Source organism: Equus przewalskii, chromosome 7 (genome assembly GCF_037783145.1).
Source record: "Equus przewalskii isolate Varuska chromosome 7, EquPr2, whole genome shotgun sequence".
NCBI classification, from domain to species: Eukaryota; Metazoa; Chordata; class Mammalia; order Perissodactyla; family Equidae; genus Equus; species Equus przewalskii.
Window position 1 is genome coordinate 1,507,409 of NC_091837.1, and position 24,605 is coordinate 1,532,013.

General features: G+C 43.4%; 1 protein-coding gene and 1 long non-coding RNA gene across 16 annotated transcripts in view; one reads left to right on the top strand and one right to left on the bottom strand.

The window, feature by feature from the left end:
* LOC103542912 (cationic amino acid transporter 4-like) overlaps nucleotides 1-24,605 on the bottom strand; it is a 43,947-nt gene that overhangs the window by 4,286 nt on the left and 15,056 nt on the right. For 5 of the 14 annotated variants that reach the window (XM_070626783.1, XM_070626781.1, XM_070626780.1 and 2 more), the window contains 2 exons: nucleotides 428-2,552; nucleotides 60-168 (listed from right to left, as the gene is read on the bottom strand). In XM_070626783.1, the coding sequence (XP_070482884.1) occupies nucleotides 60-168; nucleotides 428-2,512 (2,194 nt within the window). In that variant the 5' untranslated portion in view covers nucleotides 2,513-2,552. The other 9 variants (XM_070626789.1, XM_070626786.1, XM_070626790.1 and 6 more) reach the window with 6 other exon arrangements.
* LOC139084413 (uncharacterized) lies at nucleotides 2,442-22,699 on the top strand. Of its 2 annotated transcripts, none has more exons than XR_011541753.1 (5): nucleotides 2,442-3,352; nucleotides 12,187-12,262; nucleotides 17,388-17,514; nucleotides 18,004-18,187; nucleotides 21,449-22,699. It is a non-coding gene; the product is annotated as an uncharacterized lncRNA (long non-coding RNA). The 2 variants fall into 2 exon arrangements; XR_011541752.1 differs by having other exon boundaries at nucleotides 2,997-3,352; nucleotides 17,388-17,510.

The window sequence follows — 24,605 nt, forward strand, 5'->3', positions numbered from 1 at the left end:
TTCCCTGCTTGCCCTCCCCCTGCAGCGCCCCCCGGGGTCCCAGCCTGGCCCCCACTCACCGATCAGCAGCCAGATGGAGAAGCGCAGCCAGGTCAGGTAGCTCAGCTTCAGCATGAGGACGACGTTGAGGAGGATGCTCAGGGCGGGAGTCAGGGGCGCCATGGGAACCTGAGGAGACAAGGGCTGGGCTGGGCTGGGCTGCAGGGAGGGGCTGCTGGCCCAGGGCCTGATTTCTCTGGAGTCCGCAGAGCCCTTCTCTGCCTCTGGAGATTCCAGAGACAAGGGCCCACCCGCCATGCAGAGAGCAGGGTGTGGGGCACTGGCCTCCCCCACCCTGAGGCCCTGGTGCATCCTGCCATGGCAGAGAAGGAAGGGGCAAAGGGAGCTGGCTGGGCTGAGCGCGGTGGGTGCTGGCTGGAGGAAGTACCTGAAAGGTGTCCTGCCGGTGCTGTTGCTGGTGGGCCCCCAGGACGAGGAGACTGAGCAGAAACGTGGCGGAGCTGAGCAGGAGCAGCAGGGTGTAGCCCCAGGGCGGGAGTTGCAGGGCCGAGTCCCCGAAGACCAGCACGCAGCCCAGGGTGATGGCCGAGGCCACCAGGACACCGAGTGCCCAAGCCACGGCGGCTCCGGGTCTGCACCCACCCAGGAAGCCGAGGTAGGGCCTCAGGGCTGGTCGCAGCTGCCCAGGCTCAGGGGCTGAGGCTGGCTCTGTGCCCACCAGTTGTATGTGGTCTGAGAAGGAGTTGTACTCCTTGGCCATGGGGCCAGGGCTGGCTGGGCCCAGGGAACTGGCTGGAGGGGCCTTTTGGAAGCGTAGCACAATAATGCTCGTGGCCACGAAGGTGTAGGCCATCAGTGTGCCGATGGACAGGAACTGGACCAGTGCCTCAAGGTCCAGCAGCAGCACCAGGAAAGCCATGAGGGCCCCAAACACCAGGATGCCCACCACAGGCACCTGGGTCCGGGGGTGCACATGGGCAAACACGTGGAAGAAGAGCCCGTCGACGGCCATGGCATAGATGATGCGAGGCAGGGAAAAGAGGGCGGTGAGCAGGACAGTGTTCATGGCTGTGACAGAGTGTGGGAGAGAGGTCGGCGTGGTGGGCAGGCCCACCAAGGGCTGCTGCTGGGGGCCAGGGCATGGGTGGCCCCTTGGGAACATGGGCATGAGTTTTCTGGGCTCTGAGAGTGAGCCTGAGTGTATGTGGGTGCTGGATTGTTCCCCCTCACCACCCAGGAATGGGACACCCCAGTTGAGGTGACAGGCCCACTGAAGAATCTGATGGGGGCTGAGTCCCTCTGCCTGGCAGGATCTGGAAGTGCATGCCCAGAACTGACATTCTATGTACAACTGGGAGGGGCGGTGAGGAGGTCCCTCCCAACAAGCCCGGGTGGAGAGTTTAATCATTAGCACCTTCCTGGGCCCAGGATGCAACTGGGAGCACAGGCCCAGATGGAGATATGCTCCCTGGAGGCTTAGGGCAGGGCCCCACCACCCTGTTCCCTCCCTCATTGTCCAGAAGGGCCCCTTACCGCAGATGGAGCCAGCCGCCACGATGAAGCCCGCCCAGCTATAGCCTCGCTGGTAGAAGGCATCAGCGAGTGCTGAGTTAGGGTCCAGGCTGTGCCAGGGCACCATGAGGGTGAGCACAGTGGAGACGAGGATATAAGCACCAGCCGCCAGGCCAAGTGAGATGGCGATGGCCATAGGCACTGCTCGCTTCGGGTTCCGGGCCTCCTCGCTGGAGGCAGCAATGACATCAAAGCCCACAAAGGCGTAGAAGCAGGTGGCAGTGCCAGTCATGATGCCAGAGAAGCCAAAGGGTGCAAAGCCACCCTCCTCAGCACTCCAGTTGTGTGGGCGGGCCAGGACAAACCCCAGGATGATGATGAAGAGGATGATGGCCAGGCTGATGGCAGAGAAGGTGCGGTTGACCCAGGAAGAGATGCGGGCTCCGCAGGAGATGAATGTGGAGGCCAAAAGTACAATGCCAGCAGCCAAGAAGTCCGGGTACCGGGCCAGGAAGGGCACCTGCCAGATGCCCACATGGGCCTCAGTGAAGTTGCGGATGCGGTGGCTAAAGATGGAGTCCAGGTAGCTGCTCCAGGCGCGGGCCGTGGCAGCCCCACCAATGAGGTACTCAAGGAGCACATCCCAGCCGATGAGGAAGGCCCACAGCTCACCTATGGACACATAGGTGAACAGGTAGGCAGAGCCAGTGCGGGGCACACGTGCCCCAAACTCTGCATAGCACAGGGCTGCAAGCAGGGAGGCCACGGCGGCCACACCGAAAGACATGAGCACCGCAGGGCCAGCCATCTCCTTGGCTACAGTGCCTGTGAGCACATAGAGGCCTGAGCCCACCATGCAACCCACACCCAGTAGGGTCAGGTCCAGCGTGGTCAAGCAGCGCCGCAGCGATGTCTCCATGGTGTACTCCAGTGGCTTCAGCCGGTTCAGCTTCTGGCAGAAGCATGCCAGGCTGGCAGTGCTGGGCAGCTCCTGGGCCATGGTGGGTGGCTGAGACAAGCACCAAGCCAGCTGCCGGCACCTACGAGAGCCAGAGAGGAGTGATAGGCTGCCCTGGGTCCTGACCAGCCTTCAATCCTTGCTCTGACCCTGCCCTGGGGACCCAAGCCTGGAACCACTGGCAGCTGGAGGGCTGGATGAGGCAGGCTCAGGGCCTGCCAGCAGGGTGGGCAGGAGGCCACAGGGAAGCATGGGGATCCCTTCGGCCTGCCTCCTGGGCAAGGAACTGGATGATTGGGAGGGGCTCTGAGAGTGGGTAGGGGGCAGCCCCAGGGAGCCCGGCTAGGAACCGCTCCAGTGGTCTGGGATCCCAGAGCAGGGTGGAAACCCGAGGATTCCCGGGAGCTGGGCCAGGTCTCCAGGACCCGGAACAGGAGCGACTCTGTGGCCCTGGCAGCAGCCCAGGCAGCCACCGGACCTCAGACAGAGGCGTTCATCCCCCCAACCCCCGCCTCGTCGGGCTGGTGTATCAGCGCACCCTGCTCTGAGCCTCAAGCCAAAGCCTCGCGCTCCGCCCCCGCGCCCCCACAGGCTGCCGCCGCTGCGCTAGCCACTTCTGCCGCGTCCCTGTCCCCAGGTACCTGAGCCTTCGCCTCCTCTCTGGCCTGAGTCCGTCCCCACAGGACTTACTGTGACTCACCTGCTGTCACCGCCTCCTCCTCTCTGCGTGCTGCGCCCGCCCCGCCCGCGCCGCCTGTGCGCAAGGCCCGCCCCATCCCGGGCTCCAGATCCAGCGCTGGGCCCTGCCTCGTGGTCCCACGCGTACTCAGACCACGCTACCCACTCCTCACACGGTCAGGACCAGCGCTCCCCAGGTTCTAGGTAAGCCCTGTGACTGTGCCCGGTTCACAGATGAGGAAGCCCAGGTAACTGACTAGCCCAGGTCACCAAGGTGGCCTTGGGAGGCCAGTGGAGGCTAAGGTCCAGGTCTGGGTGGGGTCTGGAGCCACTGCTGCAGACACCCGCCTTGATCTCTCATCCCAACACACTGACTCCACCAGCGGGGCACCATCCAGGCCCCTCGACCCTGTGAGGTGTGGGGGCTGCGGGAGTCAGGCAAGACGCTGGTAAGATGAGGGTCTGAATGTGGCTTGGAGGCCCTGGGCAGTCCCTGACCTCTGGCACAATGGGATGGCAGTAAGCCACCCTCACCCACTGACGAGGGAGTGCCCGGCTGTGGGGAGGGTTCTGTGAATTGGCAGAACTCGTGCTGGCTGTTCTGTTCTGAGCTTCCAGCTACAGACAGTGTCCTGAAAGGAGGCAAGCAGACCCCTGGGGACCACCTCCAGCCCTCCAACTTGGGGCACCCCTAGGGCCCCTCAGACCCCAATGGCAGCCCCTCCCAGCCCAGGAGCACCTGTCAAGCTTGGAGGACCCTGGGGGACCCTAACAGCAGCTCTCACTTGTGGATATCCGTGAGAGGTGTTGTGGACTGAGCATCTGCTCCATGCCAGTCCCTGCATCATGGGGATCCATCACCTGTCTCATCATGTGACCATCACAAACCCCCTCAGGCTTATTTATTCCTGGGGCTGAGTGGTCTTTGTCCTTCTGCTCTTCCCACTCCTTTGAAAGTGGAAAGGCTGGTGTGACAGGGTGTGAACTTGTTTACAGCAAAATGAGGACCATCCATCCAAGCAAAGCAAAACCAAAACAGTCATCCTCTTCCCCCAGAACTCTCTCCATGTTGTCAGGTTTACATGCAGTTTGTGGAATAGGACGTTAGGGGCACCTGCAGGCTGTCTGGCTCAGTGGCTGGTGACAGTTTGGTGGACTCCCAGGCGAGACGGTGCCACTTAGAACACTCTGCCTGGGGCTGGCCCCGTGGCTGACTGGTTAAGATCATATGCTCCGCTTCGGAGGTCGAGGGTTTCGCTGCTTCGGATCCTGGGCACAAGCATGGCACCACGCATCAGGCCACACTGAGGCGGTGTCTCACATATCCCTTCTGGTATGTGGCTGACGTTGTCTTGAGGAGCTTCTCAGATGGGCTCCCACTTCCTGCAGGGGTGACACCTCCCGCACCTCGCTCCTTGTGGCCTAAACATAACTGAGCAGAGTTCCTTGTTCTGAAACGCCTTCACAGAAACCCAGAAAAATGCATTTCCAACCAAGAGACCTAGGCAGTTGTGTAACAGGAGCTCCCCCAAGGCCTGACCGATGGCCACCTGAGAGCTGGAGTGCAGGGTTTCAGAGCACTGACTTTTTATCCACCCAGAGAGGGGCTCTCACCACACCCCCTTCACAGGGGCCAACATCCAATGGATACTCGTGGCCAAGCATGGTCGACACAGTAAACTGTAAACTTCCAGGGACATGGCTGGGCCAAGTGCTGGACCCCAGCGAGCAAGGCAGTTACACAGAGCAACACATGGAGATGCAGTGAAGAGAAAGCACCAAAAATACAAGGAGAAGAAGAGAGAATGCTTCCTACCTCATCCTACACAGCCAGGAGCACCCTGACACCAAACCCAACAAAGACATCACAAAGAAAGAAAACTACAGACCAATATCATTTATGAATATAGATGCAGGACTGCTAGACTGAGTATTAGCAAATCGAATCCAGCAACATATAAAAAAGACCAAGCGGGATTTATCCCAGGAATGCAAGATTGATTTAACAAATGAAAGTCAATCAGTGTAATATGCCATACTAATAGAATAAAGGACAAAAACCACATGATGGTCTCAACAGACACAGAAAAAACAGTCCACAAAGCTGGACTAGAAGAGACCGCCCTCAAACTGATGAAGACCATCCGTGAAAATCCCTCGGCTGCTGTGCTCAGTGGTGAGACACTGAAAGCTTTCCCTTTGCTCAGGAACAACATCGGGAGGTCGTCTCTTCACTTGTATCCAACATTTTACTGGGGGCTGCCAGAGTCCCGCCCCGGCTGAGTCCAGGTTCCTGAGGGCTGGATGGCGTCGGCGCAATGAGGGGAAAATAAAGAGGATGTGAGACTTGGGTTGGTGTTAGCAAGTCCAACTTTACTGTGCACAAGTGTCATTTATATATTTTTCAGGATTAGTACAGAAATAGCTCTACAAATATTCTCAGAGAGATAAGGAAGTAAAAAACAAGCACAAGAATATTTATTAGCATTCTATTCTATAGAGCATAAGGTTAGTGGTAGTCTTCTCCACAATTAACTAGTGTTTGTTGTCTCTAAGCTAAAAGAGATAGGTACCTAGACATCTGTTGTAATTCATGGTAAAGTTAAATCAAAGAGAGAAGGTCCAGACCTCCGGACAGGACAGCATTCCGTCTGGTTACATCCTGGGGGAGCCATCCCCCCTACCTCAATCATTTACACCATTAGTGTGGATGGTTAATGGGAACAAAAGGCAACTCCAGGGTATCTTATCCCCAGGGCTATCTGCATTCTCAGCGGGCAGTTAAACATCTTTACATTCCCGTGCCCTTTAGGGGGTGAAAGCATTCCTTTGTCTTTTAGATTGTGGAGCTAACAGTCCCTTAAGCGCACTGCCCGGAGAAGATATCATTTTGTTAGTAAAGTAAAGGGCTGAAAAGCTAAGCTAAACTATATATCTTCAAGAATAAAAAACAGAAATAAGTATAGACATAACCTTGATAAAAAGCATGCATATAATTCAGAAAGTATCAGGGGTGTCGGCCAGCCATTCTTCACTGAGGGGCATCCCTGCACCCCTCGGCCCTTCTACTCATCAATTATTTATTATTTATTGCTTTTAGGAGAAAACCTCTATAACATTTTAGCAGAAAGCAGAAGGTCAAGAATAATATATAGATACTTCTTGATCATCCAATTAACCAGCAAACTGGGAAAGATGATGCATATGTATTTAGACAAAGAACTGGAGGGAGAAGGAAACATTAACCAGATGGAGGCCATAAACCTAATTCGACATCTTATCTGGGCAGGGTTCCTTTCTGCTTGTCTCAAAAAGGGACTATGTGCTCCTCCATTAATTAACTGAAAAATATCTTGAAAGTTACCTGCAGGTGGTCACATTCTCTTACTATGTCTAATTTTCCCAGGAGGTAGTGCCTCCCAAGCAGCCACCCAAAGGAGTGAAAACTGGAGGTTAAGAAAGGAAAAGGAATGAAGGGCAATTAAAAGCAGCACAGGTTTCAGAACTATGTGAGGGGCCGGCCGGTTATTCTTCACCAAGGGGTGACCCTGCACCCCTCGGCGTTAATCGGCTGGACCCTGTCAAACAGCCGATCAAATGATGTAGCCACGGCTCCCGGCAGGGGGCTCTGGTCATGACAATTAGGGGAGAACACGAAATAAAAGGAATCCAGATTGGAAAGGGAGGAGTAAAACTATCTCTGGCCTCAGATGACATGATCTTAAGTAGAGAAAAACCCTAAGGAATCCACACAAAAAATATTAGAATGGATAAACCAGTTCAGCAAAGGCGCAGGATACAAAATCAATATACAAAAACCTACTGTATTTCTCTACACTAACAATGAACAATCTGGAAATGAAATTAAGAGAACAATTCTGCCTGCTTAGAGTCAAAAAGAATAAATTTACGTATAAACATACTTAGAATAAACTTAACAAAATGAATGCAAGACCTGTACACTGAAAACGACTAGACATCTTTGAAAGAAATTAAAGAAGACCTAAATAAGTGGAAAGACATCCCACGTTCATGGACTGGAAAAGTTAATATTGTAAAGATGGCAATACTCCCCAAGCTGGTGTAGAGATTCAGTGCAATCCCTATCAAAATCCCAATTCCCTATTTTGCAGAAATTATCAAGTTGATCCTAAAATTCGTGTGGAGATGAAAGGGACCCAGAAGAGCCAAAACAATTTTGACAAAGAACAAAGTTGGAGGACTTACACTTTCTGATTTCTAACCTGACTGCAAAGCTACAGTAATCATAACAGTCTGTTACTGAAATAATGAGAGATATATAGATCAATGGAATAGAATTGAGAGTCCAAAAATAAGGGCAATTAATTTTTTTTAAATTTATAGCCAGTTGATTTTTTTAAAAAATAGACTTTATTTTTTAGAGAAGTTTTAGGTTCACATCAAAATTGAGCAGAAGGTAGAATTCCCATATACACCCAGCCCCTCCACATGCACAGCTTCCCCACTATCAACATCCCCCACCAGATTAGTACATCTGTTGTAACTGTTGAATCTAAATTGACACATTATTATCAACTACAGTCCACGGTCTACATTAGGGCTCACTCTTGGTATTGTACATTCCCTGGGTTTTGACAAATGTATAATGACGTGTGCACACTATTACAGTAAGCCCTAAAAGTCCTCTGTGCTTCACCTATTCAGCCCTTCCTCCCCAGTAAACACTGGCAACCACTGATCTTTTCACTGCCTCCATAGTTTTGTCTTTCCAGAATGTCATATAGTGGGAATTACACAGTATGTAGCCTTTTGAGATTGGCCTTTTTCACTTAGTAATATGCATTAAGGTTGTCTTATGTCTTTTCCTGGCTTGATAGCCTTTATTTTAGACACTGAGTAATATTTCTTGTCTGGATGGTCCACAGTTTATTTATCCATTCGCCTACTGAAGGACATCCTGGTTGCTGCCAAGTTTTGGTGATTATGAATGAAGCTGCTGTAAACATCCATGTGCAGGATTTTGTGTGGGCACAAGTTTTCAATTCATTTGGGTAAATGCAAGGAGTGTGGTTGTTCAATCGTTTCTTTAGTTTTGTAAAAAACTGCCGAACTGTCTTCCAAAATGGCTGTGCCATATTGCATTCCCAGCAGCAATGAGTGAACATTCCTGTTGCTCCACATCCTCAGCAACATTTGGTGCTCTCAGTGTGTTGGATTATTGCCATTCTATCAGGTGTGTGGTGGTATCACGTTGTTCTTTAAATTTGCAATTCCCTAATGACATATTATGTGGAGCATCTTTTCATAGGCTTATTTGCCAACTGTATGTCTTCTTTCATGAGGTGTCTGTTCAGATCTTTTGCCCATTTTTAATTGGGATCTTGGTTTTCTTATAGTTGATTTTTAAGAGTTCTTTGAACATTTTGGATAACAATCCTTTGTCAGATATGTCTTTACAAATATTTTCTCCTAGTCTGTGCCTTGTCTTCTCATTCTCTTGATGGCCAGTTGATTTTTTTTTTTTTTGAGGTGGCTGATTAGCTTTTCTTTTTTTTTTATTGAGTTATTGATAGGTTACAATCTTGTGAAATTTCAGGTGTACATTAATGTTTGTCAGTCATGTTGTAGGTGCACCATTTCACCCTTTGTGCCCACCCCCCACCCCACCTTTCCCCTGGTATCCACTAAACTGTTCTTAGTCCATAATTTTAAATTCCTCATATGAGTGGAGTCATACACAGATTGTCCTTCTCTCGCTGGCTTATTTCACTTAACATAATTCTCTCAAGGTCCATCCATGTTATTGCAAATGGAATGATTTTGTTCTGTTTTGCAGCTGAGTAGTATTCCATTGTATATATGTACCCCATCTTCTTTATCCATTCGTCTGTTGCTGGACACTTCGGTTGCTTCCAAATCTTGGCTATTGTAAACAGTGCTGCAATAAACATTGGGGTGCATAGGACTTTTGGGATTGCTGACTTCAAGCTCTTTGGATATATACCCAGTAGTGGGATGGCTGGATCGTATGGTAGTTCTATTTTTAATTTTTTGAGTAATCTCCATACTGTTTTCCATAGTGGCTGCACCAGTTTGCATTCCCACCAGCAGTGTATGAGGGTTCCTTTTTCTCTGCAACCTCTCCAACATTCGTTGCTATTAGTTTTAGATATTTTTTTCATTCTAACGGGTGTAAGGTGATATCTTAGTGTAGTTTTGATTTGTATTTCCCTGATGATCAGCGATGATGAGCATCTTTTCATGTGCCTATTGGCCATCAGTATATCTTCTTTGGAGAAATGTCTGTTCATGTCTCCAGCCCATTTTTTGATTGGGTTGTTTGATGTTTGGTTGTTGAGTTGCGAGAGTTCTTTATATATTATGGAGATTAGCCCTTTGTCGGATATATGACTTGCAAATATTTTTTCCCAATTAGTGGGTTGTTTTTTTGTTTCAATCCTGTTTTCATTTGCCTTGAAGAAGCTCTTTAATCTGAGGAAGTCCCATTTGTTTATTCTTTCTATTGTTTCCCTTCTCTGAGAAGGCATGGTGTCCGAAAAGATCCTTTTAATACTGATGTCAAAGAGTGTACTGCCTACGTTTTCTTCTAGAAGCCTTATGGTTTCAGGTCTCACCTTTAGGTCTTTGATCCATTTTGAGTTTATTTTGGTGAATGGTGAAAAAGAATGGTCAATTTTCATTCTTTTACATGTGGCTTTCCAGTTTTCCCAGCACCATTTGTTGAAAAGACTTTCTTTTCTCCATTGTATGCCCTCAGCTCCTTTGTTGAAGATTAGCTGTCCATAGATGTGTGGTTTTATTTCTGGGCTTTCAATTCTGTTCCATTGATCTGTGCACCTGCTTTTGTACCAGTACCATGCTGTTTTGATTACTGTAGCTTTGTAGTATGTTTTGAAGTCAGGGATTGTGATGCCTCCCGTTTTGTTCTTTTTTCTCAGGATTGCTTTAGAAATTCGGGGTCTTTTGTTGCCCCATATGAATTTTAGGATTCTTTGTTCTAATTCTGTAAAGAATGTCATTGGGATTCTGATTGGGATGGCATTGAATCTGTAGATTGCTTTAGGTAGAACGGACATTTTAACTATGTTTATTCTTCCAATCCATGTACATGGAATGTCTTTCCATCTCCTTATGTCGTCATCCAATTCTCTCAGAAAGGCCTTGTAATTTTCATTATATAGGTCTTTCACTTCCTTAGTTAAATTTACCCCAAGGTATTTTATTCTTTTTGTTGCGATTGTGAATGGTATTGTATTCTTGAGTTCTTTTTCTGTTGGTTCATTACTGGAGTATAGAAATGCTACTGATTTATGCAAATTGATTTTATACCCTGCAACTTTGCTGTAGTTGTTGATTACTTGTAACAGTTTTCCAATGGATTCTTTGTGGTTTTCTATATATAAGATCACGTCCTCTGCAAACAGGGAGAGTTTCACTTCTTCCCTCCCTATTTGGATTCCTTTTATTCCTTTTACTTGCGTGATTGCTCTGGCCAGGACCTCCAGTACTATGTTAAATAAGGGTGGTGATAGAGGGCATCCTTGTCTCGTTCCTGTTTTCAGGGGGATGGCGTTCAGTTTTTGCCCATTGAGTATGATGTTGGCTATGGGTTTGTCGTATATGATGGCCAGTTGATTTTTGACAAGAGAGCCAAAGCAATTCACTGGGGGAGAGAATAACCTTTTGAACACACTGTGCTGCAACAACTGGATCTCCACATGCAAATGAATGAAGTCAGACTCCCACCTCACACCACTTACAAAAATTCATTCAAAATGGATCAAAGATCTAAATCTAAGAGCTGAAACTATACAGGCATACCTTGGAGATGTTGTGGGTTCTGTTCCAGACCACTGCAATAAAGTGAATGTCACAATAAAGTGAGTCAGGTGAATTTTTTGGTTTCCCAGTGTATATAAAAGTTATGTTTACACTACACTGTAGCCTATTTTATGTCTAAAAAAAGAATGTACGTACATTAGACATTTTATGTCTAAAAAGAGAATGTACGTACATTAATTTAAAAATACTTCATTGCTAACAAATGCTAACCATCATCTGAACTTTCAGTGAGTTGTAATCTTTTTGCTGGTGGTGTTGTAATCTTCTTGCCTTGATGGCTGCTGACTGATCAGGGTGATGGTTGCTGAAACTTGGAGCGACTGTGACAATTTCTTCAAATAGCCAACAGTGAAGTTTGTTGCATCAATTGACTCTTCCTTTCACGAATAATTTATCTGTAGCATGTGACACTGTTTGGTAACATTGTACCCACACTAGAACTTCTTTCGAAATTGGAGTCAGTTCTCTCAAACCCTGTGAGTGCTTTGTCAACTAAATTTTTGTAATATTCTGAATTCTTTGTTGTCATTTCAACAATCTTCACAGCATCTTCACTAGTAGATTTCATTTCAAGAAACCACTTTCTTTGCTCATCCATAAGAAGCAGCTCCTGATCTATTAGTTTGATCCTGAGGTTGCAGCAATTCAGTCACATCTTCAGGCTCCACTTCTGATTCCAGTTCTCTTGCTATTCCCACCACATCTGCAGTTTCTTCCTCCACTGAAGTCTTGAGCCCCTCAAAGTCATCCATGAGGGTTAGAATCAACTTCTTCCAAACTCCTGTTAATGTTGGTATTTTGACCTCTTCCCATGAATCATGAATGCTCTTAACGACACGTAGAATGGTTTTTCCTGTCCAGCGGTTTCTCAATTTACTTTGCCCAGATCCATCAGAGGAACCACTGTCTATGGCAGCTATAGCCTTACAAAATGTATTTCTTAAATAATAAGACTGGAAAGTCAAAATTACTCCTTGATCCATGATCAAAGTGACTGCCCAGATCCTGCAGAATGGATGTTGTGTTAGCAGGCATGAAAGGCTTGTAACTTCTCCAGGAACTCTTATTTGACCATCCCTATTTCCTGAGACTGAAGGAAAATTTTAAATCAGAATTTCCCTGAAACTCCTAGGAAAAAACTTGCGTTTTTTTCTCTCCATCCTTTGAAGTTGTAAATTTTTCCATTTTTTTAGAATGTAAACACTCCAGGAGATAACAGCCCACAGTCACCTGAGACTCAACCTGGCTCCTCAATCAGCAAAGCCTGAGGTAAAAGAAAAAGAAGGGGGGAAATGTTTTCTTTCAAATGCAGGCTGCTAGAGAGGTTCTCTCCCCAAAAATCTAATTCATCACATCCTTATCTAAAAAGATAAATCTTAAAAGTCTTCTCCACAAATATTAACAACAACAAAAACTTTTAAGCAGGTACACTTAACTTGTTCCATCTGCTAGAGAGACAATTATTAATAAAGTAGGGAGTTTTGTATTCTACCTGATTCATGGCTGAAAATTTTTTTTTTGAGGAAGATTAGCCCTGAGCTAACTGCTGCCAATCCTCCTCTTTTTGCTGAGGAAGGCAGGCCCTGAGCTAACATCCGTGCCCATCTTCCTCTACTTTATATGTGGGATGCCTACCACAGCGTGGCTTTCCAAGTGGTGCCCTGTCTGCACCCAGGATCTGAACCAGCAAACCCCAGGCTGCCAACGCAGAACGTGCACACTTTGCTGCACCTCTGGGCCGGCCCCTGAAAATTTTTAAATCAAAGCTATAAGATCTGTCTGTGTCAGCCTATATATATGTATGTACATTATATATGAGTGATATTTTTCTACCTCGAGATGGTATTAACAAAATTATTTTCTAAAGAGTTCTATTTAATGAACTTAAAGTAAGAGCTTACATATATTACTTCTAAATATAAAAGAAACTAACCCAAATGTTTTTCAAATTAATATGCTATAAAATAATCCTTGTTAATTAAAAGCTTGTTTAAGTTTGTTGGTTTAATTAAAATAGGCATGTCTTGGGGCTGGCCCCGTGGCCGAGTGGTTAAGTTCGCGCGCTCCGCTGCAGGCGTCCCAGTGTTTCGTTGGTTCGAATCCTGGGCGCGGACATGGCACTGCTCGTCAGACCACGCTGAGGCGGCGTCCCACATACCACAACTAGAAGAACCCACAACGAGAAATATACAACTATGTACTGGGGGGCTTTGGGGAGAAAAAGGAAAAAATAAAAAATCTTTAAAATAGGCATGTCTTCAGAGTTATCAGCACTGGATATAATGGAAACATACACCTTTTATTCTACCTGGGTTATTAATCAAATACGCTCATGTTATCACTGTTAGAAAATTTGTCAACAAGAAAAGATTAAGTTAAAATGATAGCTAATTGCTTTAACGTCTCATGAAATTTTCATGAATAGTCTAAGTATCATTGTTAAGAACAAATGAATTATATAGACGCTAGTTAAATAAGGAATTTTAAGTGCAAATATTGTTTTATGTATACTTCAAAGTAGCTTCTCCAAATCTTTTGGAACTTGAAATCTTAGAGTTTTGCTAAATGACAATAAGTGATGGAAAATTCATTGAATATCTAGACAAGAAAAAATAGATCTCCAGACAAGATAAAACAGGAATATGTTAATTACTGCACAGGGGGTTTGTTGATGCCAATAATGTACAATCAATCTATAAATCAAAATTGGGGTGAGTTTATTATAAGCCAGATCTGAGGACTATCCCAGGGCCTTCTTTCCCCAAGGAAGGAAGGGCATCAAAGAAGTGGGGTGTACAGAGTGGCTATATTCCATCTTGGAACAAAGAGCATACACCAATCACATATGACAGGAGTGTCCCATTTACAGTTGTCATGAGATTGCTTTGCTGGCACAACAGATCAGTGGTCAGCAGGTCGGTGGTCATAAGATGGGTGGTCACAAGGTGAGTGCAGCAGGTCAGCAATTAATCCTTAGTTTAGGGAGAGATGCTTATCCTTAAAGAAATGCTGATATGGGGGAAGTTACATCCCTATCTTTAAGGGCATCATTCTTGTCTTGGGGACATAGTAAATGCTTAAAGCAGGTGTACAATGCATGTTCAACAGGCCATGTCAGGCCCTTTTGGAAAAACAAGGTGAGGCCGAATTAGTTTCAATCCAAATGGTTCCCTCATATACTCCACTATATCCTATTACTTGTCATTTACTTATCATTTTACCCTTTTTGATCTATAATCTTTTGATAGAAAGCATTGATGATCAAAATATTGTCCCTCGGGACCAGAGTGGTTGCTGTCTGCCCTGGGTCCATCATGTCCCTCAGTGCCAAGCTTTTATCTCATTTGTCCAGTTGTCCACATTGGGGGGAAATAGTTGGATATAGTGGACAAGCATAGAGTTGTATATATTAACAGACAAGCATTTCATAGGTTTTTCAATTAATTTTAGGTTGTTGCACAAACATTGTACATGTGCTTTTCCATGACTCCTCATGCTCACATTGTTTACAATTACAATTGCAATCGGGATCAAAAAAGGAAACCAATACCTGAAGGGGGCCAACCAAACAAATCAAGACTAGCTGTAGGATCGCTTAAGACATTGACCTGCTTTTCCATGTGCTTTAGCAGAGATGACACACTGGAAGATTCATCAGGTATAAAAACACAGCATTCAGTTTGAAGGACTGTACATGTACCACCTTGGGATACAGATAGAATATCTAAGCCCATTCTATTTCGAAGAACAGCCTTTCTCATTAAAGACATTTTAGTATTTAATAAGGCTATTCCTGCTTGACTATCATTAAGGGTTTGTTGAGTAAATTTCGTCAGGGCTTCTATATGTGATATGACATCCTCTAGCCCCAAAGGAGGAACAAATACAGCTGCTCAGTGGCCATACCAGCGGAACACTGAATGAGCCCATCTGGCCCTAAAGAGAGGAAGATTTGCAACAGGTGTTAGCTCAGTGTGAATCTTTCCCTGCATCCAAGGGAAGCTCAGGGTGCAGCGTCCTAGCCATCCAGGCAGTAGCCAAGGTCAGAGATTTGTTCCACATAACCATTGAGTTCCATTAGGAGCCACCCAATAAACGTGTGGCCTTCGAGACCAGTCTGTTGCAAATCAACCACTTTCTTTAAGCATGATAATATTCTGAAAACCTTAAATGGAGCAGTTATAAAGTGGGTATATGGTTTGAGCATTACAAGGGTTTAAATGAGGAGATATAAGGTTGGGAATACGGGCCTGGTCCAGAGTCTTGGGACAGCTGTCTACAACAGAGGCTGTGTTCTTCTCATCCCCATTTGGAGGTATTTGTCTTGGTCACTCAAGTCAGGTGTCAGAAATAGGAGTTGAAATCCACTCAGGCAGAGGAGTCTTTTTTAACGAGAAATGTGAGTCCATGAGTTTCTGCCCTTTAATTCTGCAGCACATGGATTGGTTAAAAGTACCTGGTATGGTTCTTTCCAATAGAGCTGCAGAGAGTCTTTTATTTGATGCCTCTTCAAGTAAATAAATTCTCCAGGGTCTAGTCTATGATCCTTAGGGTCTTCACCTCCTGGGCGCTCTCTGTGAAAGGAGTCAGCTACAACTTTTCATTTCTTTCAAGCACCTCAATGAGACCCTGACAACAATGTAATATATCTCCCTTAAGCAAAGTTGATTTATACATTTCCTCATCTAATTGCATAGGCTGTCCTATTATTATTTCAAAAGGAGACAGCTGATGTTTCCCAAAAGGTGGTCAAACAAGATCAGGTGTTTACTGATCTTGTGTCATGAAACAATGCTCAGTTAGCCATTCAATCAAAGTGACAACAGAAACAGTAAAAAAATCGTAACAGAGAAACCTCAGTTTTTTTGAACATAGGAAATTATTTTAACAAGCACAGATTTTCTGTCTTTTAGGTAGTCTTACTTAAAAATAAAGAAAAACCTTTTATAAGCTCTTTATCGAGAGCAGACTAAGAGTTTAAGAAAATTATACCTTTTAAGAGAAAGAGAAAACCAAATTCTAATTTTTGTACCAGCTTACTTCTGATATTAAAACTTATTCACTTCATTAAATTTATTTTCATTTGAGCCAATTTGACCATGTATAAAACTCTTTCTTCAGGGTTCCTTTGTAACAAACCTTCTATACCTTTCTTTTTACATTCAGAATTTGTCCCATGTCTTTCTTTTCTTCCCACTCTTAGAACTTTGGGACAAATTTATCTTTCTTAACAAAATGAACAAAAACATTTCCATTCTTTATAACTTTTTTGCTGAAAACATACATCTTTCCTTGAATACAAAGATGTTTTCCTTATTGATTTTTAGTAGTTTCCATCATATATATTAATTAGAATTTTTAACCCTTACAGACCTTAATTTTTAATGAAAACTAAGAAGTAAGCAATTATAAACTATCTTTTAGATTAGCATTTTGTGGCTTGGCAAATTTATAAATACCTTTTATAATTTGTAAAAACATGTTGCTTCATAGTACAATCTTTTAATAAAATAGAAGACATATTTACTAATAGACCCAAACATCTTTTGGTTTCTCTGTAATAAGAAGCCAAAAGTAAATAAACTTCAGTATTTTAATAATTAGCATCTAATATTTTATCTTACATGGAAATGACCTAGATACTCAATAAATTTTATTATTTAATTTAATTAGCAAAACTTTAAGGTTTCAAGTTACCAAAAGGTTTTGAAGTTATTTTAAATATACATGCCATAACATAATTATTTTTAAAAGTTCACCCAACACTTTTATCTATTTCACATCTATTTACTCCTTCCTAACAAATATTTAGATTGCCTACAAAACTTCATGAGACATTAGGCAAAATTAGCCATCAGTTTAAGTTATTATTTTTGTTAACCAGTTTTGTAATAGAGATAACATTGGCTTATTTGATCAACAAATTTAGAATAAAGGCTGCATGTCTGCATCATATCCAATGCTTATAACTCTGAGGACATGTCCATTTTAATTAAATCAACAATCTTAAATAAGCTTTCATTTACCAAAGATTAATTTTATCCAGTTAACTTGAAAGACATTTGGGTTAGTTGCATTTAGAAATAACTTATGTAAGTGCTTACATTAGCCAATTAACTAGAGCTCCTAATTTTGGCCATACCATCCGGAGGTAAAATATCACACATATATCACATACATATAGACACACATACACAGAGACTCCACAGCTATTGTTTTAAAATTACTGACATGAATCAGGTCCAGTAATATAAAGCTCCCTAGTTATGAATCCAAATTTTGTTTTCAGCCTCTTTTACTAATATTTGTGGAGAAGACACCCAAGATGCTACATTTTGGGCAAGGGGACGCTTATGGCCATTTTTTTTGGCCTTTTCCCTTTTTTTCCTTTCAGTCTTACGAATTGGTGATGGGCCAGATAACAGTTCCCAGAGAGGTGGGGCCATGATCCTTTCTGAGATGAAGGAGCTGGGTGGAATCTGAACTGCCTCTAGAGCTGCTTTTCCAGTCTTACAGGGTTTGTAAGTTGAGGACAGTTGTTCTACCTGTCCAACCGCATCACCCTAATTTTCTTCCTTCCATCTGGGTATTTAGTTTTATTTTAATTTAGGGAAGAAGGCCTAAAAAAGAATTCCTATCAGGCTCTGAACATCAACTTCCAGTTTGACCAAATTTCTGATGATAAGTTGCTAAATCCTTTCAAATACCTTGTCAGGTTTCAGCTGAGACAAACAGTAACTACCTGGCTGTATTGAACAGTTTCAATAATCTTTAATATAGCAGTTTCCAAGAAAAATCTCTCAGTCTCATTAACTCTAGGGGTAGACTACCAAGATGTCTGTAAAGTCATGGCCTAATATATTCCTTCAGGTACATTTTAAATGTAACTCTTTATTAGCTTTTTGCAACAAAACTTTCAATAAGGTTATTTTGGAATTTTGAAGTCTTTACTTCTTAAGTGCACTTTTTAAATAATCTTATCTAATTGGAACGTTCTTTCTAATGGCCAGTGTAATTCCCCTGAGGCTGGCAGCAGTTTGGTAGAACCCTTAGCCATGGATGGAGTGCAACCTACATTTCTGTCTGAGTATCCCTGACCACAATATGGGGTGAAACTACATTTTGTCTGATCATATTTTGGGACCTCAACCTGATGTTTAGTACGCCAACCTCTCAGAACGTGAAAAAAGCTTGGTAAGATTTTCAATTATCCTGGGTTATCCTGCCAGCCGTTTACAGCTATCTGCATTTCATTAAGCACTTGTAAGTTTCAGCATGAAGCCAGCCAGAGTTCCAAGGAAAGGCTGCTCATGCAGGAACTCGTCAGCCTTTAGAAGATTGAGTTCCCATTTTTCCTTTAGTTTTGTTTTACTATAAAGTCTTAATAATCTCTAGGGACAGTGCTGTGGGTCAGAAGTGTGCTGCTTGTGAATGTCACTCCCCAAAAAGGTCATGAGCACTCTCCTAGGTGTCTTGGCCCCTTGCACCCACCAGCAGTCTAAAACTCCCGTGGGAGCTCAGGGCACTGGACAAACAATTTATTCAGACTTTATGGATACAATTCTTTCCAGTTTAAAGCCAAATTAAAAAGGTCAGCCTGACCCATTCACTCCAAAGTTACCCCAAGGCTCCCCTGGCCTAGGAAATTACCCCTAAGTTTCCCTTACCTAGAAATTCCCCCCTTGGTTCCTCTTACCTAGGGTATGTATGGTACCCCTGTAAGACGCCTAGTCTTAAGGTTTGAAATAGCTCATATAAACTCTAGACCGTCAACTTAAAATAAGGAGGTCCAGGTTTCAGGGAAACTCACCAGGGTCACCTGAAGAATGCAGTGATCCAGGGTCGGGGGGGCAGGTGCTCAGTGGGCCCCTATTGGTACCAAATGCCAGTTCCATGTAGATTCCAGGTGGTCTCTGGTGGGTTTCTCTGAAATCCTGCTGACTATGCCAAGAAATCTTGATGCAAATAATCCATAAACAATCTATAAATCAAAATTGGGGTGAATTTATTATGAGCCAACCCTGAAGACCATATAGCCCAGGAGTGCTCCATTCCTTTGTGAATATACCATATGTTCTTTATCCAGTCCTCAGTCGATGGGCACTTAGGTTGCTTCCACATCTTGGCTATTGTAAATAGTGCTGCAATGAGCATAGGGGTGCAGAAGTCTCTTTGAATTGCTGATTTCAAGTTCTTTGGATAAATACTGAGTAGTGGGATGGCTGGGTCATATGGTATTTCTATTTTTAATTTTTTGAGAAATCGCCATACTGTTACATAGTGGCTGCACCAGTTTGCATTCCCACAGCAGTATATGAGGGTTCCTTTTTCTCCACAATCTCTCCAACATTTGTTATTTTTTGTCTTGGTTAGTTTAGCCATTCTAACTGGTGTAAGCTGATATCTTAGTGTAGTTTTGATTTGTATTTCCCTGATGATCAGTGATGATAAGCATCTTTTCATGTGCCTATTGGTCATCCATATATCTTCTTTGGAGGAATGTCTGTTCATATCCCCTGCCCATTTTTTGATCAGATTTTTTTATTTTTTTGTTGTTGAGTTGTGTGGGTTCTTTATATATTATGGAGCTTAACCCTTTGCCAGATATATGACTTGCAAATATTTTTTCCCAGTTGGTGGGTTGTCTTTTCATTTCAATCCTGTTTTCCCTTGCCTTGCAGAAGCTCTTTAGTCCGATGAAGTCCCACTTGTTTATTCTTTCTTTTGTTTGCCTTGTCCAAGAAGACATGGTGTCTGAAAAGATCCTTTTAAGGCTGATGTCAAAGAGTGTACTGCCTATATTTTCTTCTGGAAGTCTTATGGTTTCAGGTCTTACCTTTAAGTCTTTGATCCATTTTGAGTTTATTTTTGTGAATGGTATAAGAAAATAGTCTATTTTCATTCTTTTACATCTAGCTGTCAGGTTTTCCCAACACCATTTGTTGAAGAGACTTTACTTTCTCCATTGTATGTTCTCAGCTCCTTTGCTGAAGGTCAGCTGTCTGTAGATGTGTGGTTTTATTTCTGGGCTTTCAATTCTGTTCCATTGATCTGTGCACCTGTTTTTGTACCAGTACCATGCTGTTTTGATTACTGTAGCTTTGGAGTATGTTTTGAAGTCTGGGATTGTGAAGCCTCCAGCTTTGTTCCTTTTTCTCAGGATAGATTTAGAAATTTGGGGTCTTTTATTGCCCCATATGAATTTTAGGATTCTTTGTTCTATTTCCATGAAGAGTGTCATTGGGATTCTGATTGAGATTGCATTGAATCTGTAGATTGCTGTAGGTAGTATGGACATTTTAAGTATGTTTATTCTTCCAATCCATGTGCATGGAATGTCCTTCCATCTCTTTATATCATCAATTTCTTTCAGGAAAGTCTTGTAGTTTTCATTGTATAGGTCTTTCACCTCCATCGTTAAATTTATTCCAAGATATTTTATTTGTGAATGGGATTGTGTTCTTGAGTTCTCTTTCTGTTAGTTTGTTATTCGAGTATAAAAAGCAACTGATTTCTGTGTGTTGATTTTTGTACCCTGCAACTTTGCTATAATTGTTGACTATTTCTAGTAGCTTTCTGATGGATTTTTTAGGGTTTTCTCTATATAACATCATGTCACCTGCAAACAGCAACAGTTTCACTTCTTCATTGCCTATTTGGATTCCTTTTATTTCTTTTTCTTGTCTAATTGCTCTGGCCCAAACCTCCAGTACTATGTTGAATAAGAGTGGTGAGAGTGGGCACCCTTTTCTTGTTCTTGTTCTCAGAGGCATGGCTTTCCATTTTTCCCCATTGAGAATGATGTTGGCTGTGGGTTTGTCATATATGGCTTTTATTATGTTGAGGTACTTTCCTTCTAAACAGGAATGGAGATATTTTTGTTAAGAAAGTATATTAGTCCTAAAGTAAAACTGGTTATGGGGAAGAAAGGACAAATTCTGAATGTAAAAAAGAAAGTTTGTGGAAGAGGAACCCTGACAAAAGGTTGTGCATGGTTGAGCTGGCTAAGATTGGAATGAATTTCATTAAGCAAATGAGTTTTAATATCAAAAAGAAGTGGGTGCAAAATGGGAATTTGGTTTTCTCTCTGCTTTTGTTATAAGGACAAGGTTTCCTGGGCTTTTAATCTAGTCTTGATAAACGGATTATGAAAAGTTTTCTTTATCTTTGAGTAATCTGCCTGAAAGGCAGGGATTTTACGTTTTATCAAAATAATTTCCTGTGCTCTTTGTTAAAAGCTGAGTCTATCCTATTACAGAGAGCTAAGGTTTTGCGGCTATATAACCTTCTATATGTGTCTTTGAAATCTTTATGTCACCTTGGTTAGATAGATAATGAAATATTGTTTTGTAATGATTTTTGGTCCTATTTAGGCAAGTATTTTAAGACTTCTTTGATATTTTTGACAAACTTCCCAAAATCAGATTCTAAATGAAGTCTTTTTTTGACCTCTAGGTAACAGCGGGATTTTTCAGAGGATCGCTAAAACATCTCAAAAGATTGGTTTTCTCTCCTTATAAAAAGAGAGACATTAAGCTAATTAAGCTTATCTGATATGTTAAATTACAGGGGAAGTGTCGTCAAGTAAGAAATAACATTAAGCCTTCTTTATGTTATGTCTTTGTAAGTATGTTATAAGAGTTCAAGAAATTATGTGAAATTCCTGGGAGTCTAACATGTCCTGGGATAAAATGTTGTCTGTCATCAAAATTGAGGTTCACACTAAAAGTCAGGAAAGCTCCTTAGCTGATTTTCAGATAAAGGCAGCAACCACAGAATCTATAAAGATTGGCTTATGTGGATGAAGTTCACTCTGCCTCTGCAAAGAATAGTCCCTCATTGCCAGACTTTTGGCATCCTGATGTCCTTATAACATGGCAACAGTCTGCTCCTAAAGCACAGAAATTAAGGTGGTTGAACAATGGCTGTAAATTCAACAAACAGTCAGGACTATGGAAAACTGAAGATGGCTGCTGGGCTTTTCCCAGCTCCCTGGCAAATCCCATTTTTCAGTTTTTAAATTCCTTCACCCAGTACAGGAGAAACTATTTCTGTCCCCAGAGGCCTCAGAACTCCTCCCTCGGGGTCCTTTGAGCACCTGAAGCCAGACTTCACTCAGCTGCCACTTCCTATGGCTCATCAATACGTTCTTGTTGTTGTCTGTGGTTTCTGGATGGGTTAAAGCCTTTCCCTTGCTACAAAGCTGATGCCCTCACAATGGCAGAGAAACTGCTAGAACACATGCTTCCCACTTGAGATGTACCTTCCACGATCTCCAGGCACCCGCTTCAATGGGCAAATCATACGACCCTTAACAAAAACTTTCCAAACTCTTGGGATTATCACTGTCCCTGTCACCCTCAATAATCAGGCAAAGTCAAGAAAACTAATGAAAAACTAGATTCAAGCTGAAGAAATATTAAATTACATAGAACTACATGAGGTGAGAAAGATGCTCTAATGTTTTGTTTTTCCAGATTTAAAGAAATCATTTCTCTTAATCTATTGACAATTTGGTAACACCTACCTTTGTAAAGAAAGGTGAAACATTGACTTTTTCTCCCTACCTGATCCCTCCAGAATTCAGAAAGTCTCAGCAAGTGTTCTTATTTCACTTGTATAAATGATCAGGCCAACTTTTTAATATAAGTAAATTAGTTTTACTGTGATTATCTTTGGCAAAAAAAAAAAAAAAATTGAGGCTAATTGTAGAGAGAAAAATTCTGTTTGCACCTTTGTAGACATTAGATTCTAGTCCTGTTAATTGTCTCTGAGGTTTGTTACACACTGTGGACTGGACTGCCCTGGCCTAAGGTATTGCCTTCGGCCTTGCTGGCTGTTGGCAGTGCCCTCTTTGGAAAACATAGACTAACTCCACATGGGACAGTCACCAGCAGATCAGTGTCTGTTGGTCCACAACCTTCTGCTGCTCCCCTGTTGTCTTATGTGAGTGTGACCAGCTCCTGTGAGTCTCTACTGTCTTATCCCCAGCCCATTACCAACAGGTTAAAGACACTTTCCTGGATCCCACTTTAAAGGGTCCTGTTGGTCACACTTTACAGCCTGGTGACTGGGTATTCTGGAAGCATCAGAGGAGGAGGCCAGCCCTCGAGCGCCACTGGGAAGGACCTCACCAAGTGCCCCTGACCACTGACACTGCTACCGAACTAGAAGAAATTGCCCCCTTTAGGTTACACCTTTGTGTGTGATTACCACCATGGGCTTATGAAATCTAGACAGTTGGCATATGGCAGGACAATGCCTTTCAGGATGCCATAATTTTCAATTTCAAGTTTTTGTTAAAGAAGAAACCCAATTGCAGTCTCATAGGTCTAGGCAAGACTTCAAGACCCCCTTTTTACACCTCGTCTTCCTCTCCACTGATTATCATTGACAAAGGCTTTGCCCCTTTGACTGATGTTGTCCATGATGAGCTGCTGATTAAAAAATGTATCCCTAACCATAGCCACACTGGCAAATTCTACCGCTCAAGCCCTAGCTCAACAACAATGATCCGTGGATTCCCTAGCAAGGGTCATATTAGATAATCAAACAGCACCCCATTATCTCCTTGCAGGACAGAGTAGCATCTGTGTCACAGCCAACACCTCCCGCTGTACCTGCATCAACTTTTCCAGTGAAGTTGAGTTATAAATTGGAAAAAAATCACAAAAATAGCACAGGATTTCTGTAGTCCAATGTCTTTTAGTAACACTTTTTGGTTCCCTATTAGTGTTTTCAGCTGCTTCCTTCAGGTAAAGGTGCTTGGATAACACCAGGACTTCAACTATTGTTTATGATTATTACTGGAAATGTGCTATATGCACTCGTATTTAAGCTTCTTGTGCTGCTACTCACTCAGATCTGCTCCAGAACTTCTACAAACACCAAGATCATGGTCACTCAACATGTTGAACTGATAGATAAGTTATTCATCTGAAACTTCAGGTAATCAGATGAAATTCCCAGGCAGGGAAACTCCCTAAGTGTTGTTTCTTTTTTATTTATTTATTTAGTTTTATTTTTTAAAGATTGGCACCTGAGCTAACAACTGTTGTGAATCTTCTTTCCCCCGCACCCCCCCCCCCCCCGGCTTTTTCTTCCCATCCCCCTAGTACATGGTTGCATATTTTAGTTGCGGGTCCTTCTAGTTGTGGCATGTGGGATGCCGCCTCAGCGTGGCCTGATAAGTGGTGCCATGTCTGTGCCCAGGATCCGAACCACTGAAACCCTGGGCCACCGAAGTGGAGTGTGCAAACTTAACCACTCGGCCACGGGGCCAACCCCCTAAGAGTCCTTTCTTGACTGCCTCATTGTTGCTCAAATGTGGCCTAACCCCTATGACATAGAGTCCTTAAAATAACCACTGGGGGAAAAAAATTCTCCCAGATGTGGGAAACGACTTTCAGGGACAGGTCAATCCCAGCAATGTGGGACTAAACAAATCTTGGTTGATCAGTGATGCTTTCAGAGAAAGATCTTGATCAAAAGGGGAAAAACATGAAATGTGACATAAAACAGAGTCACTTATGTCTAAGGGCTTTAAAATGGAGCTGGGAAGCCATGAAGGAAATGCGTCTCATGCATGTCCTCATCCAGCAGAACATGAACT